The sequence below is a fragment of the Drosophila novamexicana genome, unplaced genomic scaffold, assembly GCF_003285875.2.
Source record: "Drosophila novamexicana strain 15010-1031.04,08,12 unplaced genomic scaffold, DnovRS2.1 tig00001636-arrow-arrow-pilon, whole genome shotgun sequence".
Classification (NCBI taxonomy): Eukaryota; Metazoa; Arthropoda; class Insecta; order Diptera; family Drosophilidae; genus Drosophila; species Drosophila novamexicana.
Genome location: NW_020824872.1, coordinates 277,989 through 301,098, shown reverse-complemented (window position 1 = coordinate 301,098; position 23,110 = coordinate 277,989). Strand labels below are relative to the sequence as shown.

The 23,110-nt window shown below is 36.8% G+C and overlaps 1 protein-coding gene across 6 annotated transcripts in view; it reads left to right on the top strand.

Annotated features, from left to right (window-relative positions):
- LOC115768104 (putative uncharacterized protein DDB_G0277255) overlaps positions 1-21,295 on the top strand; it is a 45,324-nt gene extending 24,029 nt beyond the window's left edge. The window contains exons 10-15 of one of the 6 annotated variants that reach the window (XM_030712597.1): positions 347-562; positions 1,423-1,889; positions 1,966-2,375; positions 6,622-7,033; positions 7,102-7,201; positions 19,076-21,295. In XM_030712597.1, the coding sequence (XP_030568457.1) occupies positions 347-562; positions 1,423-1,889; positions 1,966-2,375; positions 6,622-7,033; positions 7,102-7,201; positions 19,076-20,303 (2,833 nt within the window). In that variant the 3' untranslated portion in view covers positions 20,304-21,295. Of the gene's footprint in view, positions 1-346; positions 563-1,422; positions 1,890-1,965; positions 2,376-6,621; positions 7,034-7,095; positions 7,202-19,075 lie in introns of those variants that run through there. The other 5 variants (XM_030712596.1, XM_030712601.1, XM_030712602.1 and 2 more) reach the window with 5 other exon arrangements.
- Positions 21,296-23,110: the final 1,815 nt, after the last annotated feature.

Here is a 23,110-nt window from a genome sequence, read left to right as displayed (position 1 = left end):
ATAAAATAAAAAAAAATACAAAAGAAAAACAATCTATCATTGCTTACACATTTCCATTTCATAACAAGTATTTTATTATTATTGCCTTTTTGCTCTATAAATATGAATAAATAAATATATGAATTGACAATTGCTTCTTAATGTGAACCGTCGAACTGCCTCTTGTTAGGGGACGACGCACATAGGCTCATGATTCGATTTTTTTGCTTTCGTCTCAAATGAACGCTTCTGTTAAAATTGCAGCTTCCTAGCACTTTCAGTTTGGGCTATGTGTTGATCAGCAGTCAGTCAGAAATTAATACATACATTTAACTTTAAATCTATGAATATATTAATTTATTCGCAGCATTACAGCCGTGCGTCCAAGTAATAGCGTGTCGGTGTCAGGCGGACCACCAGGCATTACATTTGGCCCAGCATTTTGCAGCTTAGTGTCGTCGACACCCTACAATGCCGTTTCTGCTTCGTCATCGACTACGTTGTCATCAGCAACACATTCAGTTCTAGCAGTTGGCGGACATAGTATATCTGCATATACTACAAAGACAGGACTCTGGTTAAAGTATGATATTTCGAATGTCGTTCGATATAAATTCTCTATATTAAAATTTTTAATTATAAACTGGAAAGGTCGCCAAAAACATTATATTCTCTATATATAAAACTGTTTGTCCTAACTGACTGACCAATTGGTGATCAACGCTCAGACCAATCGTAAGAACTAAGAAGCTGAAATTGCCACTGCAGTTGTGGTTTGGCGGTTGGAAAATGGGGGTCAAAGGTTGAATGAGCGAATGTTTATTTTTTGACTTCATTAATTATCGCAAGACTAACATTGGCGGATAGTGTTGATTCCAAATATTGGTAATTTATTTGATAGACTAAACATATTTTCAAATAGACGTGGATTTCAAGATAGTAAGGGTACATTTTAAGTTTTCATGGCGGGCACTGATAGAAAAAGTTATTCAATTCTTTACTATTATTTAAAACTTTAGGCTTGTCACGAGCAAGGCCGGGTAATAACCGCTAGCCCTTATATATAAAACTGTTGTATATAACTTTTTTGTTTACATTCCAATCGGTTTCAAACTCATTTTTAAATAGTTTTGTTCAAATTAATTTGAAGCGTGTTTCACACTTTTATTTATTTATTTATTTTATTTTTATGGCTTTAAGTATTATACCACGGAACTAAAATATTAATTCCAACTTATAGTTTTCAATTCGATATGATTTAAACTTATTTCAAATAGCTTTGGTAAATTCAACTTGAGATAGAATAAATTTTAATTTTCAACGGGCGCAAAATAGGTGAGAAATAAGCATTTCAAATTTTAAGCAATACCGGGTAATACCCGCTAGCATTGTATATACTTGAATAATTTATTATTGTATTGTAATTTTCTTATATACTTTCAGCCCTTCAGTTATGCAGACGTCGGCAATGACATGTACACCATCAATTCCCATTGTGTCTAGTGGAAACGCTCGACCATTACCCTCACCTCTGAACTCTGTTGCCACAGGGACACCTGCACGAGTAGCTGGAAATGCAATTTCACCTCAAGCGGTACATTCCACTGTTGGCAGTGGGCATGTTCCAATCCCTAATTTTCAGGCCACATATTTTGCTACGCCCCATGCACCATCACATTCATCTTCAGCTGCTACCATTTCCATTGCAGCAAGTAGCAACAGTTCAGTTTCTCATTTACCTTTAGTACCCCACACAACGGCTGTTATTGCGACGATGACCACAGCGACAACGACGACATCATCAATCAGTACAATGGGTAATACACAATCAAATGTAGCAACGGTAACCACAGCAGTTACACCTACACCACACCCATTTTCCGCAGAATCTCTTTTCCAGCCAAGCAAAAGTATGAAAAGTCTCAAACTAGTATCTCTCTAGTGAATATCAGAATAATTTTTTATTTATTTTTTTGCTCTAAATAGATGATCAAGCGGACTTATTGCGTCGCGAGCTTGACAGTCGCTTTTTGGATCGCTCTGGCTTAACCCAACCTCCTACAGCGTCCTCGTCGACATATTTGCGGCAAGAATTGCACCATCATCAACATCAGCACACGCACCTGCATCAACATTCTCAGCTTATGCCGGCGCCACCTATGTCAGCCACTAGCACTGTACTGCCGCCCACGACACCCACTTCAGCACAGATTTTTCCACCACCACTATTTAAAGACATTCCCAAAGTAGCTGCTGTCGACCCGCAGTTTTATCGTGCTGGTATCGGACTACCTCCTGGATATTCGGGATATAATCCAACAGGTCTTTTGCATAGTGGTTTGGGAGGACCAACTCCATTTATGCCACCCAATCATTTGACTACATTTGCCCCAAAGGTAAGAACGAGTGGCTTAATTATCTTAAAACCTGTCGAAAAAGTTCGGACAATATATTAATATATAATACAATTTTAAGGTATTCGGCTCAAGGTCAATGTTGGTCATAACAAGCAGCAATGATAATGTATAAGCACAAAAATGAGCATCTTATCTGTATAGCTTTTTCCCGACATTGCTGGTTCTATCACCAGCAAACTTTGCTATCGACATTAGAATTTCATGGCCCTGTCCTCAGTCCGAACCTTACTACTAGTCTTTTCTGCATAGACTATATTTGCTAAAGGGTATCTCTCACTATCAACAAAACAATGACAATGTTTTTTATGTACACTGATAATAATAGAACCGGCAGGATGTACCTGTTTACTCTTGGTGTTTATACCTTGTTGTTGTTGGTCGTTATGACCTACGTTGAAATTGAGCCGGCTAGCTTTAAATTTAGTTCATATCAAACAATTCACTATAAACATTTTGACTTATAAATATGAAAGCTATAAATAAACAAGAACATTGCAGTCGCGTGCAACCAAGAGAGTCATTGATAATTGGGCAAATACATGGTCATTTCAGTGGCAAAACGGTTGGCGTGGGTGGTTCTGCAGTATGTCGATAAATCGATTGGAGTGCCTATTGATTTGTAGAACAATACCAAGATCACTGTAGACACACGCAGTTCTTTTTTTTATGCTTCTTGATCGGTCTTTGTGAAATTTTCTGCAGTAGATCTGATTATGCCATATAATATTCATATAATCGCTTTAAACTATGCTTTGAATTGTCAGTTGGTTCCAATTATGGTTTAAATTGATTTAATTTTGCGGGATAGCTGATCTGTTTATTCTATACTAAAGGCTACGTTTTAAATTTGGTGACTAGCTCTTAAAATCTAAAAGATATACTTAAAAACCTGTATTCCGATATCGATGTTTGGAAATGTGGAAAGTTATCGATGGTCGGAAACTTTCTCTTCGTTCGGAAATTCTTTAGTTGTAAGGTTCTGAGATCGATGCATACTGACAGACAAACGTACATGGCTAGATCAAATATATATACTTTATATGGTCCGAAATGCTTTCTTCTGCCTGGAATTGAATGTGTAATGAGTTATTTTGTAAATAATTTCATTGCTTTGATTCTGCAAAAATGTAAAACAGGTCTCAAATGATTTTTTATCTTATGGATCCTTGAAAATGAATTTCAGCGCGAAACGTCATCCACCAAATCTTTGACACCCATTTCCACCAAGGAGTACATTTCTGGAAAAGTGTGAAATAGCCCTAAAATGAATTTGAACAAAGAAAAGTTTTATACAAATGTTTTTCGCGATTTTTCCATAATCCCCGAACTCCCGTCTTAACGTGCACCTTTATCACATAAGGTAATTTACATTTAAAAGATTTCTTTTAGACCAAGAACATAGTCGTAGGCCGAATCATTTCAGCGTCTTCCAACTAGAAGTCACTTCAATACAAGAAGCACTCTCTGTGATCGCTAATCTCAAGTAGCCTCTGTATGTATTCTGACGAGCTTAGCAGCTACCGTTGATTATTTGTGATAAAATTCGATATTTGTTAACATCAGCCGTAATTCGCTCAAGGAGAAGTGCTTGTGCTTGCCAAGCACTTTGCAGATTACCTCATTACCAAAGCCACAAAGATATCGTAACTACAGTCGCTCTGACAATTTGGCAAGTCTGGGAACCACAGATATCCATCTCAGCGCTTAGAAAAACACCGGTATACCAGTCTAAATCCAAAAACTATTCGAGTTTGTGGCCAATCAAAGATGAAACCAAGCAACAGATTTATATTGGATCCCAAGACAAACCTTGCCGAACCGCTATAGAAAACGCTTAACTAAACTGTGTCGTCTAGACTGATTGATATTGACTGTTAGGCAGGCAGCCATCCCTATAGATTCGTAGCCCCCTATAAGGGCTATGCAAATATTGTCGTGATAAGAAATATAGACAGAGTCACATATCTCTTGCATATATCCAGCGTTATGGAAACAGAATGGCGCGGGCATCGGGCTTTAGCAGTTGTTTCATATATCGCTCTTTTGTTTTCTTTGAAACTGGATGAAGATCAGTCGACTGAGGAATCACAAGTACCCAATTTTGTTGGTCGAGGGATACTTGCCCTCACCTAACGCACTAGCCAAGCCTCGCCTAAACACCTCTAGCATTCCCTATAAAGGAATATCGTCATGTACCATCTCACTAACATTTCCATTAATTATTCCATATTTTATATGTATCAAGTCAATTCTAATCCAAACTGTTATCGGTGTTGGATGGTATAATGTATTTGTGCAAATGTATGAAACAGGCAGAAGGAAGCATCTCCGACCCTATAAAGTATATATATTCAGCATCAACAGCCGAGTCGATCTAGCCATGTCCGTCTGTCTGTCCGTTCGTCCGCATGTATGAACGCAAGGATATCAGAACTTATAAGAGCTAAAGAAATGAAATTTTAGATGTAGGTGCTCCTAGTGCCTGCCCAGATCGAGTTTGTTTCCGATAATCGATAACTTGTCCCGTTTCCAAGTAATCGATAAAAATCGATATCGACATCCTGTTTCTAAGCAATTTAGGTAACTAATAAGAGCTAGAGTCACCAATCTTGACATGTAGCTTCTAGAATAGTATATATATTTGCATTTGGTGTTGGAAGAAGAGGGTCCAGGGTATTCCCTAGTCGGGAGCTCTCGACTAGAACGTCTTACTTGTTTCCGATTTATACCATCTCGTCAGCGGTGTTCATTATTTTATTTTATTTATTTAATTATTAATGGTCTACAAAATGAGTGTCTTCCTCATTATTCAATAGATTATACATACATAATAGAAATTAAATGCTAAAAGCCTAGTTAGAGAACACAATTTTCTAATAGCATCACCGACCGATGGTAGTGTTTTATTTCCCAGTCCGGCCAACTGTGCCTCTTTTCACAGCCAATTTTGTAAGTGACGCTATTAAAGCCTACATTTAAGAAGAAGGGTGTAAGTAGAAAAAAAGTGGTCTTAAGTTAAATTAAAAATAATCTTAATTTGCTATATTAATAAAGAAAATACAATTAATATGAAAAAAGAAAGTAAGAAGATTGTCAATAAAGTAAAAAAAATGTATGCTAGATATATAGAGTGTTAAGTAGATAGGATAAGGAGATAGTATTGGGAAAGTAATGGGAAATCACCGATCCGGTGGGAAAAATGTACAGCCTGTCATAGCTGGGAATGGTCAGTGACTTTCCGAAGGTATCCTGAAAACAACGTGATGCAAACTATTGTAATTTTTACATAGCACGCGAAAAGGATTGTGCATAGCGTAGTCTGTTGTGCACGTAAATAGGAATAAGGGGCGGTAATTTCTGGTTGGTCTAGCCGGAACAGAGAATTGAAGACGCCCTAGCAGAAAAGCAGAAACTATATCGCGGACAAGCAACTTATGTAGAAAGACAACACCGAGAATTTTCCTACTCGTTAAGGACGGAAGATTAAGAAGAAGCAGTCTGCTGGAGTAGGATGGCAACCCAAGATTAGGGTCCCAATTTAAACCTCGTAAGGCAAAAAGCAGAAATTGCTTCTGAAGAGATTCAATACGATCCTGGCTATTGTTATACTGCGGAGACCAGATGCAAGAGCAGTATTCAAGGATAGGGCGAACAAGAGAGGTGTACAGAAGTTTCGTTATCAAAGGATCGTTAAAATCTTTAGACCATCGTTTAATGAATCCAAGTACACATTTTGCCTCATTAACGATGGTATCTATGTGAAGATTGAAGCAGAGGATTTATATGAGAAATCATTTGAGACGTGTTTGCCATTTTCCGCAAAATCAAATCTTCCTCAGTGGAGAGTGCGATTCAAAGATTTTTCGGTGAAGTGTTAAGTTTTGTCCGATTATCTTCAAAATTATTTTCAAAGCCTACAAAATAACCTTACAAAAACGTGTGGTAAATTAGCAGAAAACGATTGTATGCAAATTTTTTGTTTGCCGTCCGATCGGTTTTTAACTCATTTTCAATGATCTTTAAGAGAATTTGTTTTATACTTGTCACGGGCAAGGCCGGGTTATACCCACTAGTATATATGTATATATAATAAATATAAACATTGCTAGCTGTACAAAAAACTTTTTTGCCTTTTGTAGTCATTAACATTTAGAAAGCTTTACTGCGTCGTTAAAAGAAAATGTACATTTTATATACTTAAAAAATATAATTTTCCTTTAATTAGAAAACTGGACGTTGGAATGCTATGCATGTCCGAATTGCGTGGGAAATTTACTATCACCAAAACAAACAAAATTCTGAAAAAACTGTGTCCATTGTGGGTTCTAGCCTTAACAACAACGGTAGCAGTGTAAACTCTGGGACTTCTGGTGCAACTAGTAGCGCGCTTAGTATGAACACAGCTACTGTGGGTATACCTGCAAGCAACATAGCTGTTTCCGCGACCAGTGTCGTTGTGGCCAGTGGACCCGCAACATCACTTAGTATGAAACCCTCGACTGCGTTGACCCTAAGTTCAACGTCACCGCACCTTCTACATCGATCAAGTGAACTGACATCAGCTGCGTATGCCAGATCGCCATTTGAAGCTTCACCACTTGCTGCAAGTTTTCTAGGTGCACCACCTAGTCATATCGGTAAGCTGTAAATTGAACAATCAATAACTTCCACTAACTTCTTTATTATTAATATTTGATAGGTACAGCGGTTTCCCCGTTTGGCCGGTACGTGGGATCATTCGGATTTGCCGGTCTAACACATTTTGGACGGGATATTTCGTTGGGTGGACATTTGGATACGTGGAGGTAAGATAATCTGTTAAAGCGGGAAAAGTTATTGGGCAAAGCTTATAACTGTCATACAAATCAATAAATAATAAAAAATGTCTAGCTGGTATTTCCCGGCCTCGCCCGGTCCAGCTATTTTCCTTTTAATTTTAGACAATAATTTTCGACCCATTTTCCGTCCGTGGATAATTTAAATTTATCCGTACTATCTTAAACCCCATGTCTAGACATATATTGACGTAGTTTTTGGAAAATTAGGGGGAAATCCATCAAAAAAAGAACGAAAACTTGAAATCAATGAGAATATTGAAGGAAAAATAAACTTTCGTTCATAAAACCTTTAATATTACTAGGGGTTTATTTCAAAACACTAGATTTTGCGTAAACTGTAAATTTCCTTGAATATAAAATGTATTTCCGTAACTTCTAATAACTTTAAAGTAACCACCAAATCTTAAATGAATATGAAAAAAGATCTTGGTGGCCGGTTCTGCGCAACACGAACAATTATCGAAAAACCCAACACGGCATGCCGTTATCGCGGCCTGTCTCTTAAACCAGCTGCAACTGGACGAAAAGAAAACCAGGCACACAGTCAACTTCACGTAACTTGGTACGACCAAGTAGACAAGTGACAAGTAGACAAGTAGACAAGTGACATACGTGGAAGAACCATAACAATAAAGTCTGTGGCTAAATTCGGACAATGCCGGGCAGAATAGGCCATCTCCTTAGGCAAGCGAGCGGTTCCACCCCAACCTCTTATGTCAAGTTCCTTAAAATCATAGCGTTTTCAAAGACAAGTGAGAACTTTTTTCATTTATATTTTATTTGGATTCTTTATTTTTCCTTGAATCTAAGTATCATTATCAAAAGATTTTACAGAATTAAAAAACTAAAAACATTAAAATTTTATAGTGTCAAAAAAGTACTTTTACACGAAACTTTATTACTAAAGAACAATGTTTAACAACAGGAATACTTTGTATTTAGTATTCTGCGTGGCTTTTATTAGCGTCACATACAGACTGCATTCACCGTTTCATTGAAACAATAAGATTTTGTATGTATGTTTCTGGAATCTTTTGCCATTCTTTCATTTTTGACTCCGCTTTCCGACTTTTTTTTTCAAATATGACCAAACATGTTCTATTGGATTCATATCCGGACTTTGTGGTGGAGTGTCCAATAACTTTCCACAGTTCTATAACAGCCACACCCTCACCATATGAGCTTTGTGCTTCGGTTCATTGTCTTGGTAAAATTGAAAAACTGGCTTATTGCCCTCCTAAAACCCAAATTTCCATGCGCTGCTGACGAGATTTGCCAGTAAAATGCTCAGATATTGTCTAGCATCCATAGTATTTTCAATAAAGGTCAAATCTCCTACACCTTTGCTAGAAATACACCGCCACACCATTACTGAAAGTTTTCCGAATTTAACTGTTGGAATAATATTGCGGTTTTCCCACGCTGTTAGTGGCTTTCTCCAGCGTCTGGATGGCCCATCATTGTAGTATAACATCATTTTGCATTTGTCACAGAATATGACGTTATTCCAAAAATCATTCGACCTATTTACATGGGCTTGAGCGAACGATAGCCGCTTCAAAATGTTGGCCGCCGAAAGTAATATTTTTTCCTTGCAACTCGTGATGTGTAATCGTTCGAATTTAGCAGTTTTCGGACAGCTTCATGTGAAACATAAACACCAGTTTCTTATATTTTTTCTGAGAATTTTTCGCTTATATCGGTCAGAAATTTTAGAGGGACGACCACTGGCTTTGCCTCTAGCCTATCTTCCTAATTGGCTCTGTTTATTATGTTGTATATCGTCGGTTTTGATAAATGAAACATACAATCCAGTTCCAAGAGTTGACGTCCCATCTTATGGTTATAATACACCAGCTGAACGACTTCAAAAGTAATTTTTTCCTGGCATTTAATTTTTCACAAAATTGAAGCCAAACGTTACAAATTGTAATAGAAAATGACTAGAAAAGTCGAAGACACAAGAGAAGCCAAAACGCATGGGCCAAAATCTAACGGGATCGCCAAAAAGCGAACGGCAAAACAATTTGGCGTAGCTGTAAAAACATTTATTACAGCATAGAATTTGAATCTTTTTTGTTTTTTAATTTTGTAAAATCTTTGGAGGATGTTACTCAAATCACAAAAAAACAGAAAAAACTAAGATGGTTCGGTCTCGCAATCATCAAACGTTTAAATTCGTTGCGCTTATGTGTTCTGTTTTTTGCTTCTGGTTGAGCAATGCGCACTGTTCTGTCTAACAGCAACATCTTAACAGGACACATTCTGTCAAAGAGCATAACGAAAGAAGTGGAAGCGAAAGTTGTCTTTTCTTGTTGTTGTCGTGTAATGGTATTAATTAAAGCTGGAGCGAGAAAGAGAGAGAGAAATAGAAAAAAAGGGCATAATACTGTTATGCATGTACACTAGGCTACTTAATATATGTGTCCTATCATCCACGGATGCAAATCCACAAAAGACACTTTTCCAGTTTTGTTTTCTGTTGTGTTCTTGGAAAAAACGACGAAAAGTGTTTTTGCTCGTTCTTAGTGTCTGGTGCGTAAAAACAGCACTTCCTGTGTTTTCTTTCTTCCATATTCATTCAGTCCGTCAAAAACTGTTTATTTTTTACAGCCAATTTTTTTTAGCGAGCTCTGATTTTTAGCGTTTTCATTCTTTCAGCTGTGAAAGCGCAATGATACTGATTTCGTTTTCGTTCTCAATTTTCCAAAAATCAAGGAGCAAAGTAGCATTTTGTTGTGTGGCGTTACTCATCTTAGTGTTTACTTTTTCTTTGATACAAGGTAACAATAGCCAAAATCTTATGGTTTGATCTGTGCGTTGATGTACACTCCATCCGTCGTCACAAACAAATTTACACCTTGTTTAGGTGAAGGATTTTCCGAAATCGGTAAAATACGTACCTTTAGCAGAAAATGCTATATTAGAAACAGACACGACATTTCTAACGTCATTATATTAATACCTGATAAAGTAAATAATACTGGTTATAGCTATGAAATGAGAGATACTTGAACTATATATATTATATGTATGTCTTAAAACCTAAGAGGCACTAGTCTCTGAGATCCTTTTGTCCATGCATGCGGACAGACGGACATGGCTAGATAAACTCGGCTATTTTGGATTTTCCACAAAGCCAAGGTTCGCGGACATGAAAATCGAGGTTCATAAACCGAACTTTAAGACGAGTAGCGTGAACCGAACCACCGAACAATTTTTTGGGTTTTCAGCCTTGATTTTAGAATATAATTCTAAAAGCGATCACGATACTAAAAAAAAAATTATAAACATATTGGAAAGACTCTATTAACCTCAGGTTATTTTAAAGGTCGAAACAAATAAGCATCTGACAAACATAATGCTACCCTCTATGCATTGCACAAGCACATCGTTCGTATACAAATAAAAGGCTCGTCAAATAAACAATAAATATAAAAAAATTAAAATATGTCAAAACAAAATTAAGTTTATTTTATTTCACCATTGACATTCATGTCATTACGGATATCCGTCTATTTGTAATGAAAACATCGATCTCAGAGAATATGAAAGCTTTAGTTTTGACATTTAAGTTCATGAATATTATGCACACAATATTATGTACAGATTATCAAGCACCATTAAAGCTATACACTTGAAATTTTGAACGTAGCTTCTATTGCCAGTGTAAATCAACCAGTGTATAGTATATAGAGTCTCGTATATACACAGGTTCCTGAATATTTCCCTCTTTAATTAGTTTCCCAATAATTAGTATCTATACACCATTGATTGACATACCTATGCCTTGAATACTGAATAAAAATCGGACAATAATCACCGAGATTAATGAGGAACATAAAGCGTAATGTGTGAGGATAACGGCGTGCGTGTGTGTGTGTACGATGAGTAATTGTAACTGCAGCTTTGGACTAGAGCTTTCCTTCATGTTTTATTTTAAAGCACGAGAAAATTAACAAGAATGAGGTTCTAGTCGGGAGCTCCCGACTACGGAATACCCTGAACCCTCTTATTCCAACACCAAATAAATTAAAAAAAAAAAGTTCCCTTGGCAGGGTTCGAAATTGCAACTGATTGCATTACTTGCTTTGCCTCTACTCAGCAGCCACACCAATAATTAAGTATTTTTGAGAAAAAAAAACAAACTAAAATAGCATTACAGAAAAAATTTGCAATTACCATGCTGTTAGTATGCGAAGCAGGCGCGCATGAATATGTGCGTGTACATGTATACAGAAATTCTTGAAGTATTCGCTAGCTGTCCCATCCAATTGCGCAGTTACATATAACATTGGTTTTGTCTTAACCGATCTTTTTGAAATTCTCAAATGCACACAAACACGCGCGTCTTTATTGAATTCTATCAACAGCATTGAAATTGTGATTTCATTGTATTCTGTACGTGTTTATGTGTAGCTATTTTAATTGTTTCTTTTTTTCACCGAAAATAACTTGTAGCTTTCACTGTTGAGAAAAAGCGTTGCCGGGCAGTTCGTTTGATTATGGGTTCCAGTCCAATTAAGGATTTTTTTTAAATTTATTTTTATTACCACTTAGGCAATCGAGCTCGCAGTGCGAGCTGCATTTGGTGTTTGTAGAAGAAGGTTCAGGGTACCTCCTAGTCGGGAACTTCCTACTATTTTAGAAGCTTTATGTCAAGTTTGGTTACTCTAGCTCTTATTATTTACCAAAATTGCCCAAAAAACAGGATATCGATATCGATTTTGATTGATTGCTTGGAAACGGAGTAAGTTATCGATTATCAGAAACAAACTCGATCTGCGCGGGAACTAGGGGCATCTACATCTAAAATTTCAAGTCTCTAGCTCTTATAGGTTCTGAGATCCTTGCGGTCATACATACGGACGGACGGACGGACGCACAGGCAGACGGGCATGGCTAGATCGACTCGGCTATTGATGCTGATCAAGAATATATATACTTTATGGGGTCGGAGAAGCTTCCTTCTGCCTGTTACATACATTTGGATTTTGCACAAATACAATATACCCTTATACCCATTTTTAATGGGTTCAGGGTACAAAAATAATAAAAATATCGCTATTTATCAAAAACAACTGCTAAGTTAAATGATAAGCGCAAATTACAAAGCTACTAAATGCAGAAATGCAAAATTAATAAACATTCGTATTTGTAGTAGCTGTTCTTAACTTATGTAATTTAACTATGGCTGTCAAACTTTTTATAGCATCTTTCTAAAGTGAAGATCAATACGAAAAATCTACGTATGTTCGTTCAATACAAACGTCTATATGTATATACTCGATCTTTACATATTTAGTATAGCATTTTCATTATTTTCCCAAGCTTTGTTTTTACGTTATATACCTCCTCCTAAATTGTTGAAAATATCTTTGAAAACAATATATTGCTATACGAAAATCTCAACTATATGCAGTGTAGTGAAACTAGTAATAAATAACGGGGATGGTCAAGATATCTTGATAAAGATTAAGGGTTTTCAAACATAACCAGCATTTTTGGTCAATCGAACCCAGCTATAATACATTTAGTATTGAATCTACTTAACTTCCTTTTTGGTGCAGATATCTTGAAAAAAATAGGGTTTCATACAATAAACTAATTTGCGATATATACTGCCTGTAGTAGAAATAGCCTTAAAACTGAGGAACTTATTTGCGTAGATACAGAGAGACGGACATGGCTATATCAACTCGGCTATTGACGCTCATCAAGAATTTATTCAAGAATTTATTCTTGATGGAAATATGCTCTCTATATGCTATTGAAAATCATATTTAATTATAATTTCAAAAATATAAAAAGAATGAAAAGCGCATTTAATTATTATTGGAAAAGGTTATGATAGTGAAAATCACTTTTAATGATAATAAAACGTGATTTTTATTTTTTTTATTATTTTTATTATCAACTTTTTTTAAACCTTTTTGTATTATGTCACGAATGGGATGATGACGGCTTATGTTTCCTTTGGGAACTCTTAGTTCCCTCTACCTAGTGCGCATGAACAGCGAAACATTAAAGATATTCTAAGGATTTATCAATATTCTTCGCTAGTCCATTGAGCCATGTAAACTGCACGTTACTTATGGACAGAACTGTCTCCTAGTAGGAAAATTAAGGTCGGCATGATCATGCCCCACAAAGCTAATCATGTATTCCTGCAACGGCTCTGTGTCAGTGCCTATAGGACTCTTGTGCAGCGCAGCAGTGCCATCTGCATTCCTGGCTATAAGGTTTCATCTCAGTCCACTAACAACTATGTGAAATGAGTCAAGTGTGGGAACAATAAATCTGCTTCGTGAGACTCCGGCACAAATAGGCATGTTTGTCTACTTTGAGCCATATACGATTACAAAAATAGAATGATGGAAAAATATCCAAAAAAAACTGCCACAGCTTGTTTTCTTCTAAGGCTTTCAACGTAAAATTGTCCACGTAGCTTAGGTGTTTCTGAGTTCAATGACGTTTTTAAAAGGGTTTGGGTGAGACTAATTGGTCCGTATGCATCGTAAGTCTTCTCTGGGTTAGGGAACGTCGTGATCATTACAGACTTCCAAATCCTGGGTAGTTTCCTAATCGTAGAATGCTGTTGAACAAGAGAACTATAAGAGGCAGCGCTATAGTTGATAAACGTTTTATAAGTCTTGTTATTCAACAAAACCTCGCTTGAGCTTTTTTTAAACTTATATTGTTACCTCTAACAAAAGAACTGTTTAAATGGAATCCAGCGATTCCTTGACATTTGATGGATCGGCTGTAAGTTTGACACTACTATCTAGAACTACTTGTCTCAAGTAAGATTTTACATAAATATTTTTTTTGAGATGTAAATTTGAAATCTATCAAATTAATAACCAAAGGTTGGAATTACGTTAAAGTTTGTTGATGTAAAGCTTTAACACGAAAAATAATCTTTTAACCATACTTTGACTTCCATTTCAACCCAGGGGAGTACATTTTTCAAAATTCATCTCATCAAATGAATTTAAAAAGGGTTCTTTGAAAATAAGTTTATTATAACTTAAACCCATTAAAAATGGGTAAAAGAGTATAATGATTTTGTACAAATGTATGTAACAGACAGAAGAAAACATCTCCCCCCTTAAATATATTCTTGATCAGTATCAATAGCTGAGGTGATCCGACATCCGTCCGTATGTATGAATGCAAGATCATAGAACCTATAAGTCCTATTGACTAAAATTTTGAACGTAGGTGCTCCTAGCGCCCATGCTGTATGAGTTTGTTTCCGATAATCGATAACTTACCATGCTAACAAGCAATTCATAAAAATCGATATTGCAATCCTGTTTTTTGAGAATATCTCGAATGTAATAAGAGGTAGAGTTAAATTTGACATAGCATTTTGAATAGTATATATACACCCCATAGCTATGAATCCAATAAATATACCAATTTGAACCCTGCCCATCAAACTACAAATTTGAAGTAAATGTCTTCTTGAATATTATTTTGAACAATAAGGTCTACTGTTGTAAATTTTATCAAGATCGGTTTAGAAACACAAAAGTTACTAAAGATAGTGTGTGCTTATATTGACACGTGTTTGCTGCAGCTAGCATTGCAAGAATTTCGGTATACATGTACATACGCACACATTCATGGGCGTTTTTTTTTTAATTCTATCAACAACATTGCAATTGCGATTGTGCTATTCTCTGTGCTGTGTGTATGTGCTGCTATTTTAATACGTTTCTAAAACCCTAGCAGAGGGTAATGTGAAATGTGTAACGCATAGAAGGAGACATATCTGATCCCATAAAGTATATATATTCTTGATCAGTATCTACAGCCGAGTCGATATAGCCATGTCCGTCTGTCCGTCGTCCGTCTGTCCGTCCGTCCGTCTGTCTGTTTCTATGTTTTAAAGATATAGTTATGAAACGTTGCAGAAATTCCTCTTTCTGTTGCACTCAGTATATATGTCGGAAACTTTAGTTATCATGTAGCTGCCATTGGAACGATCGATCTGAAAGTAGCTTTCTGTATGAAAAAAACTTTTTTGTTTATCTTAACCATACTCGGCAATAACTATTTTCCCTGTGCTTCTTAGATATGAAAATGTTGGGTCTGCAAGGATATTATTATGCCGAAGATAGCAATTCTTTTCGTTTTTCGTTGAATATGAATGGTTGATGCGGCTGTCGAGTAGAGGCATCTGTCGCGTAGAGGGTCTGTAACGGGTTCAATTCCTTTTGAAGAAAAGATATATTTGTATACCCTGAACCCATTAAATGGGTATAAGGGTATATTGTATTTGTGCAAAATCCAAATGTATGTAACAGGCAGATGGAAGCATCTCCGACCCCATAAGGTATATATATTCTTGATCAGCATCAATAGCCGAATCGATTTAGCCATGTCCGTCTGTCTGTCCGTCCGCCCGTCCGTCCGTCCGTCCGTCCGTCCGTATGTAGGGGCCAAAGGATCTCAGAACCTATAAGAGCTAGAGACTTGAAATTTAGATGTAGATGCTCCTAGTTCCCGCGCAGATCGAGTTTGTTTCCGATAATCGATAACTTACTCCGTTTCCAAGCAATCGATAAAAATCGATATCGACATCCTGTTCTTTTTAGCAAATTGGGTAAATAATAAGAGCTAGAGCCACCAAACATGATATGTTGCTTCTAGAATATTATAAATATTTCAAGTATCTTTCATTTCATACCTATCGCCACCTCCCCGCTACCACCCCAGAGCTATAAATCAAGTTAATAACCCAACTTTTATTGCCAACCAATTTAAACCACAATTTAAATGCAATTGATTTTTTCAGAATACACAAATATTCTATGGTACAATAAGATATACTGTAGAAAATTTCAAAAAGATCGGTTAAGAAATACCAAAGTTATATGCAACTGCGCAATTGAATGGGGCAGCAGCTTTAAGAATTTCTGTATACATGTACACACACACATTCATGCGCGTCTGCTTCGCATTCTAATAGCATGGTAATTGCATCTTTTTTTTATAATGTTATTTTAGTTCCTTTTTATATCATAAGTACTTAATTGTTGGTGTAGCTGCTGAGTAGAGGCATAGCAAGTGGTGCGGTCTGTCGCGTATTCGAGCCCTACCGGGGAAAGTATTATTATTTTTTTTGCTGGTGTGGCTGTTGAGTAGAGTCGACAGTAAGTAATGCGGTCAGTTGCAAATTCGAGCCCTGCCAAGGGAACTTTTTTTTATTAATTTATTTGGTGTTGGAATAAGAGGGTTCAGGGTATCCCCTAGTCTGGAGATCCCGACTAGAACCTCTTACTTGTTTAAAATTTATTTTTATTACAGTTACTTTTGGGTTCAGGGTATCCCTTAGTCGGGAACTTCTGACCTGCTTGTGGTTTTTTTTTATAAGTTGCATACACCAGCGACCCGGCGGTTGCAAACACATTACCCAGCTGTTTCTGCTACAACCCAAAATTATAAAGCCATTTGCAAAGAATATGCGACGTGTTTTACACTTTTTGAGAAATTTACCCTGGGTGGAAATGGGTGTCAAAGATTTGTTGGGCGATGCTTCGAGCTCAAACTATTTCTATTTGGGCTGGAAAAAATTGATGTCTAAAATTTGATGAAAAACTTGGCCAGTTAATTGTATTTTGTAGGCAGTTGAAGTGTTCTGTTCTAGAGATCAGATCTTACGATATGCATCACGCCGTCTATCCAGAGGAAGTCAATATCTTGAGATACATCGAGAAATATCAATGTGCAATAATCTCTGAACTCAAAGAAAATACAGTACGAAATTCGGAAATCTGAAAGTAATGTGTTTCTCCAGTTGCTCCAAGCTGTGCTTTTGGCTACTGGGAATCAAGCTATTTGGAACAGAGAATATTTCTAGATTGGAGACGAAGGGTCACTAAATAATCACAGCTCACAGCGGAGTTGAAATAAGTACCTGAGCTCCTGCTAAATACAAACTGACACATTTTTGCTCCAAGATTTAAATGAAACCACAAGTCCGCTGTGTGTCTCATTAAAAACTCGTTTTGCGTATGGTCTACAATATATATTTCTAATTTCGTGTATCTAGTTTCAAGGTCGACGCGTTGATGCAGACAGAGAGACATGTCTAAATCGTTTCAGTTCGTCGTCTTGATCGGGAATATTACTTTATGGCTACGGACACGCATACTTCTTGCTGTTACATACATTTGCATAAAACCACTATACCATTGTCTACCAATTTTCCACTGTCACTATTTGTTTCTTCATCATCGTTTTACCGATATTTTGGCGACCTTTCCATATTTAAAATATTTTTAGGCTGGCTCGAGGTCCGGGTTTGTAAAAACACAGTGAAACAATATTTTTTATTTTTTTTTGCTGCCAATATATTTCGGTTGCACATCGGCAAACCGTCTTCAGGGCACTAACGCCAAGATACAAAAAAAAAAAAAAAAAATAAAAATTAGATAACATAGAGTTAAAACATTAATTTGAACATTTTAGATACATGATTTTACACGTACGTACAAGTGAGCGCAAATTTCTGTGTCTGCCCTGTAGTTTAGTCGTTTGTTGGTTTGTGTGTTAATTATATTATTATAAGATTTATTTAATAAATCTTATATTTCAGTCCACTTGATGGTTTCTTTATTTGTTGGGACCACTCTCAGCAATTCAAAACTGTTCGCGTTATATTTGTACACAGAGTACTTTACACTAGAAAAAAATTCCATAGATTTTGCATGATACCGACTGCACATTGCCATAGGCCTGCAGCCATGCGCATGCTGCTTTAGCGAAAGCGTATGTGCGTATGTGTGCGCGTACAAATAAGTGGCTCTAGTCGGGAGCTTAGGGGATAACCTGAACCTACGATAAACATAAATTTTAAAGAGCATAAATTCCTTAATAGAACTTGAACCCTTAAGCAACCGAACTACTTGCCATTGCTTCTACTCAATAGCCAATAACCGATTTTTGACCCGCATATACTATTATATAAGCTACATATCAAATTTGGTGACTTAACTCTTAAAACCTAAGTGAATTGGCTAAAAAACATGTTTTCATGATATAATATAAGATATGCTGATAAGATTTTGCATATATATGAGGAGCATACCTAAATTAAGAAATGCCGAACTGAGTTAAATAGATTGATAAACAGAAAAGTTGTTCATGGAAGAAATGGTAGCTCCTATGGCAGCTATATGATGTTGTGGTCCGATGTTAAATAGATTTTGTATATAAGTAGAGGACTTAAAGAAACTTTTAAATACCGAGTTTGGTTAAGATAAGATGAAGATCAAGATCTCGATAAACAACAAAGTTTTTCATACAAAAACCTTTCGACCGATGATTCCTATGGACATGAAATAATAGTTCCATGCGGGGGCTGACATTTGAAGTGCCACGGAATTACTGATCTATACACAATAAACTAGTTTGCATAGAAATAGACAGACGGACATGTCTACATCAACCCGGCTGTTGATGCTGATCTAGACAACATGGGGTTGGAGATGTCTCCTTCTATGCGTTACACATTTTATGACAAAATTAAAATAAAAAAACACATAACCCACTGTATAAAAGGTCATCAGACGAAAACTTTGACACAATAATTATCCTAGGACAAGAACAACACTACAACAACATATAACATACACTATAAATGCTACATATATTAAACATTCCCAACAACAAACGACTAAATTACAAATTGTGCTCATCAGATCAGATGTGTTGCATCGTGCACTCTTACTTGTCTTGCTCATATAAACTCGTGTTAAGTAAACATTTAAGGCATACTAGACCAATAGCTCGGGCTTAAAATATATAAATTTCAATTACATTTTTCAGAACTAGTTCAGTTCCTCGCTCTATGCCGTACCATCCTGCAGCTACCGCTGGACCAAGCTGCTGGCCAATTAAATCCGATCCCGCCCTGGAAAATGCACGACGGGAAGCAGAAGATCGAGAACGAGAGCGAGAGATACGAGAACGTGAGCAGAGAGAGCGCGACCGGCAGAGACGAGAACGTGAAGAACGCGAACGCAAAGAAAAAGAAGAAAAATTAAAACGGGAGCAGCAGGAACGTGAGAGAGAACGAGAACGCGAACGTGAGCGCAAAGAGCGTGAACGACGTGAAATAGAACGCCGCGAAATCGAACGTGAACGTTTGCTACAGCAACAGCGGATCAGCGAGAACAATAAGCAGGCGGCAACCGCGGCCTCTTCATCCACACCTCGGGATCGCTCACCTCATCGTAGCATTTGTGAACTTAATGCTGAAATACGCATCAAAGAAGAACATCCTCGCACAAAAGACGAGCAAGATGTAATGCTTATGCGTGCTTCAGCGGCAGCTGGTGTAGGGGATCCACGCTATCATCCCCCTTCGCTCGTAACTGCTCAGGCAAATGCAGCAGTTGCAGCTGCACATCATCATGCAAATTTCTTAGTTGCGGGGCGACATGGGTTACCGCCACCATCACACCTTACCCGAAATTTGATGCCACCTTCGTTGGGTGTTAGTGGACCACTAGCACATTTTGGTCCGCCTGGCCCGCCAACATGGGGTATTGATCCATATCGTGATCCATACGCTCCTATTTTACGATACAACCCTATAATGGAGGCTGCTTTTCGTCACGAAGCAGAGGAACGTCAAAAAGCCTTAAGCATGTATGCAGCGCAATCGGCAGCTCATCTAAGAGGTAAGGAACCAAGTCCCATACCGCCACCGTCAGTGGGTCCTTTAGGTCCGGCCACACATCTTCGAATGCAGCCACCTTCAGGTGTAAATATAATTGCTTCATCAAGTGCACCACCGCCTTCACAAAATTCACAAACACAATTGGCTACAATTGGAATTGGGAAGGGACCACCACAACCTTCAATGAATATGGCAGTACAACACATCATAACTGGCGACTCCATGATTCATCCATCCGTAGCAACTAAAAAGGAAGGTGAACAGAGTATGGGTTTAGTGGTTAATGCGCCTGGTACAAGTGTTAACCATAGCAGTGTACCTGGAAGCATAATAGGCATAACACCGGCGTCACCAATAACGCCAAGTCGATGATAACCTTCTAGGAAAACTATACAAAACTTTTTTAAATAATAGAAATTTTAAAAATTTCAATCACTTCCATCCCAATGTCAATAAAAATTTGTACTCATTTGCCCTACCTCTAAATTACACCCTTAGCCTGAGGAAAAATCAAGATAGTAAGCGCGACGCTTTTGTAATATAAAAAAAATGAAAATATTTATTAACTTAATTTTATTGTGGCGAGATACAACTGTTTAAATAAAAAGGTAGGCTAAATATTTAATCTAATCAACATCAAGAAAGGTGGAAAAAATATTTCCACTTCACTGTATTTTGTTTTATGTGGGCTGTAAGTTTTCACAGCAAGTTGCTTCCCAACTACATCTATACGTAGCGGCACACACTATATACGTACTCGTATATGCAAATATTATACCTTAAGTTTATTTAATTCACCGATTACCTATTAGTTTAAATTAGATATTTAGGTTTGGTATGCTTTAATGCATTTGTATTATTTGTAAAATGTGAAATTGATGTCGACAAGTATTTAAATGAGGAGAAAAATATACTCAGATGTACATACATATACATGCAGACATACGTATAATAACCACATACATAGTAATACAAAATACGCGAATAACTCATTAATTCAATTTCTGTATACTATAATATTGCAACCTGTGGAATCATACCATACCATTCCAATCGTGCATTATGTTTTTCCAGTTGTAATTTCATGTATGCCGGTAATGTATATAATTTTGAAAAAAATGATAATAGAAACATTGCTATTAACTGAGAAAAAGTGATTTTATTTTCCAAATTATGCTGTGTAAGTTGCCCATCTATCTATCTATCTATTTTATACTTTGAAAGGTCAAAGTTATAGTGATGAAATATACAAAAATATGACATTTTTAATATATCTGCGCTACATATATCTGAATTTTTTACAGAAGCTTACTTTTTATACGCTCTAGAATTTTGATCAGCATCATGTCCGTCCGTCCCTCCGTCCGTCCGTCCGTATGTATGAACGCAGGGATTTCAGAACCTATAAGAGCTAGAGACTTGAAACTTTAGCTGTAGGTCCTCATAGTGCCCGCGCAGATCGTTTGTTTCCGATATTCGATATCTTGCCCCGTTTCCGCGAAATCGATAAACATCGATATCGACATCCTGTTATTTGTGCAAGTTGGGTAAATATTAAGAGCTAGAGTCACTAAATTTGACATGTAGCTTCTAGAATATTATATATATCGAGTATCTTTCATTTTATACCTATCGCCATCTCCCCGCTACTACCTCATAGCTCTAAATCAAGTAAAATATCAAATTACGCTGCCCACCAATATAAGCCAAAATAAAAATGCAATTGACTTTTTGATAATACACGAATATTCTATAGTACAATAAGATGTAGAAAATTTCATCAAGATCGGTTAAAAAACACAGAAGTTATTAAATAAAACATGTTTTTCTGGCCTCGAGCTTGGGGCAGCAAACGCAAATTCCTAGAATTTCTCTATACATTTACATACAAAATTCTATCAACAGCATTGCAGTTGTGATTGCATTGTTTTCTGTGCTGCTATTTTAATTCGTTTTTTTTTTCTCATTAATACTCAATTCTTGGTGTGGCTGTTGAGTAGAGTCGGCAGCAAGTAATGCGGTTTGTTGCAAACCCTACCAATTAAACTTTTTTTTTTTTGTGGCTGGTGAGAAGAGTCGGCAGCAAGTAATGCGGTAAGTTACGAGTTGGAATCCAACCAAACGAACTTATTTTATTTTAAAAGTATCTTTGGTACTACAAACGAGCGCGTAGCGCGAGCTGCATTTAGTTTTGGATTTAGACGGTTCGGAGTATCCCCTAGTCAGGAGCTCTCGACTAGAACCTCTTACTTGTTTAAATAAGCTTACAATAAGGCAGGGGTTCGGAATATACTATCCTTAAGAATTGAAAGGAAACAGTTTTCACTTTACTCAATTGGCATTACTCATTTTGAAGAATCTACAAAAATTATAAAGTATATGTTTCATTATTTTATTGACCTTATTTATAAAGCTCGCATACAAATTAAATTTCTACGTAATTTAAAAATTGTGTGTTGCAAATTTTATAATATTGATCAAATTTGCTTTAATATAAATATATGCTTTTGATATACACGTGGATCGGGTATTATAATTTTGTCAAGAAATGTCTGCCCGACGCGTATTAAATGTATATTTATTACAGAGCTACATGAATGGGAAAAAAAAACACGTTCAAATGAACAATGCCAGAAATGAGATGAGTGAAGTTGAATGCAAAGCCGAATTTGTTTGTGTGAGTGAGTGCGGTCACGTAGAACTCGGACGCACAACATTGAAACGAAAGAAAACGAATGGAATGAGTGGGAATGCGTTGGAATAAGAGATTTCGTTTCGAATGCATTCGAATGACTAGCCGCTTTTTTAATTGTTGTTGTCTTGTCGCGCATAAGGAAAAAGACAAAAATGAAAAAGAAGAAAGGGAAAAAACAAAACAAAAACAACAAAATGCGTTTGCAAAGTCTCGTCACCGTTTTTTTCTTCGCCCATTTCTTTTGACTGCTTGTGTCTGTTGTATCGAACGAAATGAAGGCACGCACTCGAGTAATTCGAGTTTCTTCAGCTGTGCCAAATTTTTCATCCGCTTTACGCTTTATTTGTTCTCACTCATTTCGATGAATGCCGTCTGGTATGAGACACAACACACACTCACATTGGTACTTATTCGTTTCATTGTGATCCTCGCACTCAATTCAATTCAATTCGAGTCCATTCAATTCAACGTACATATGTTGTGA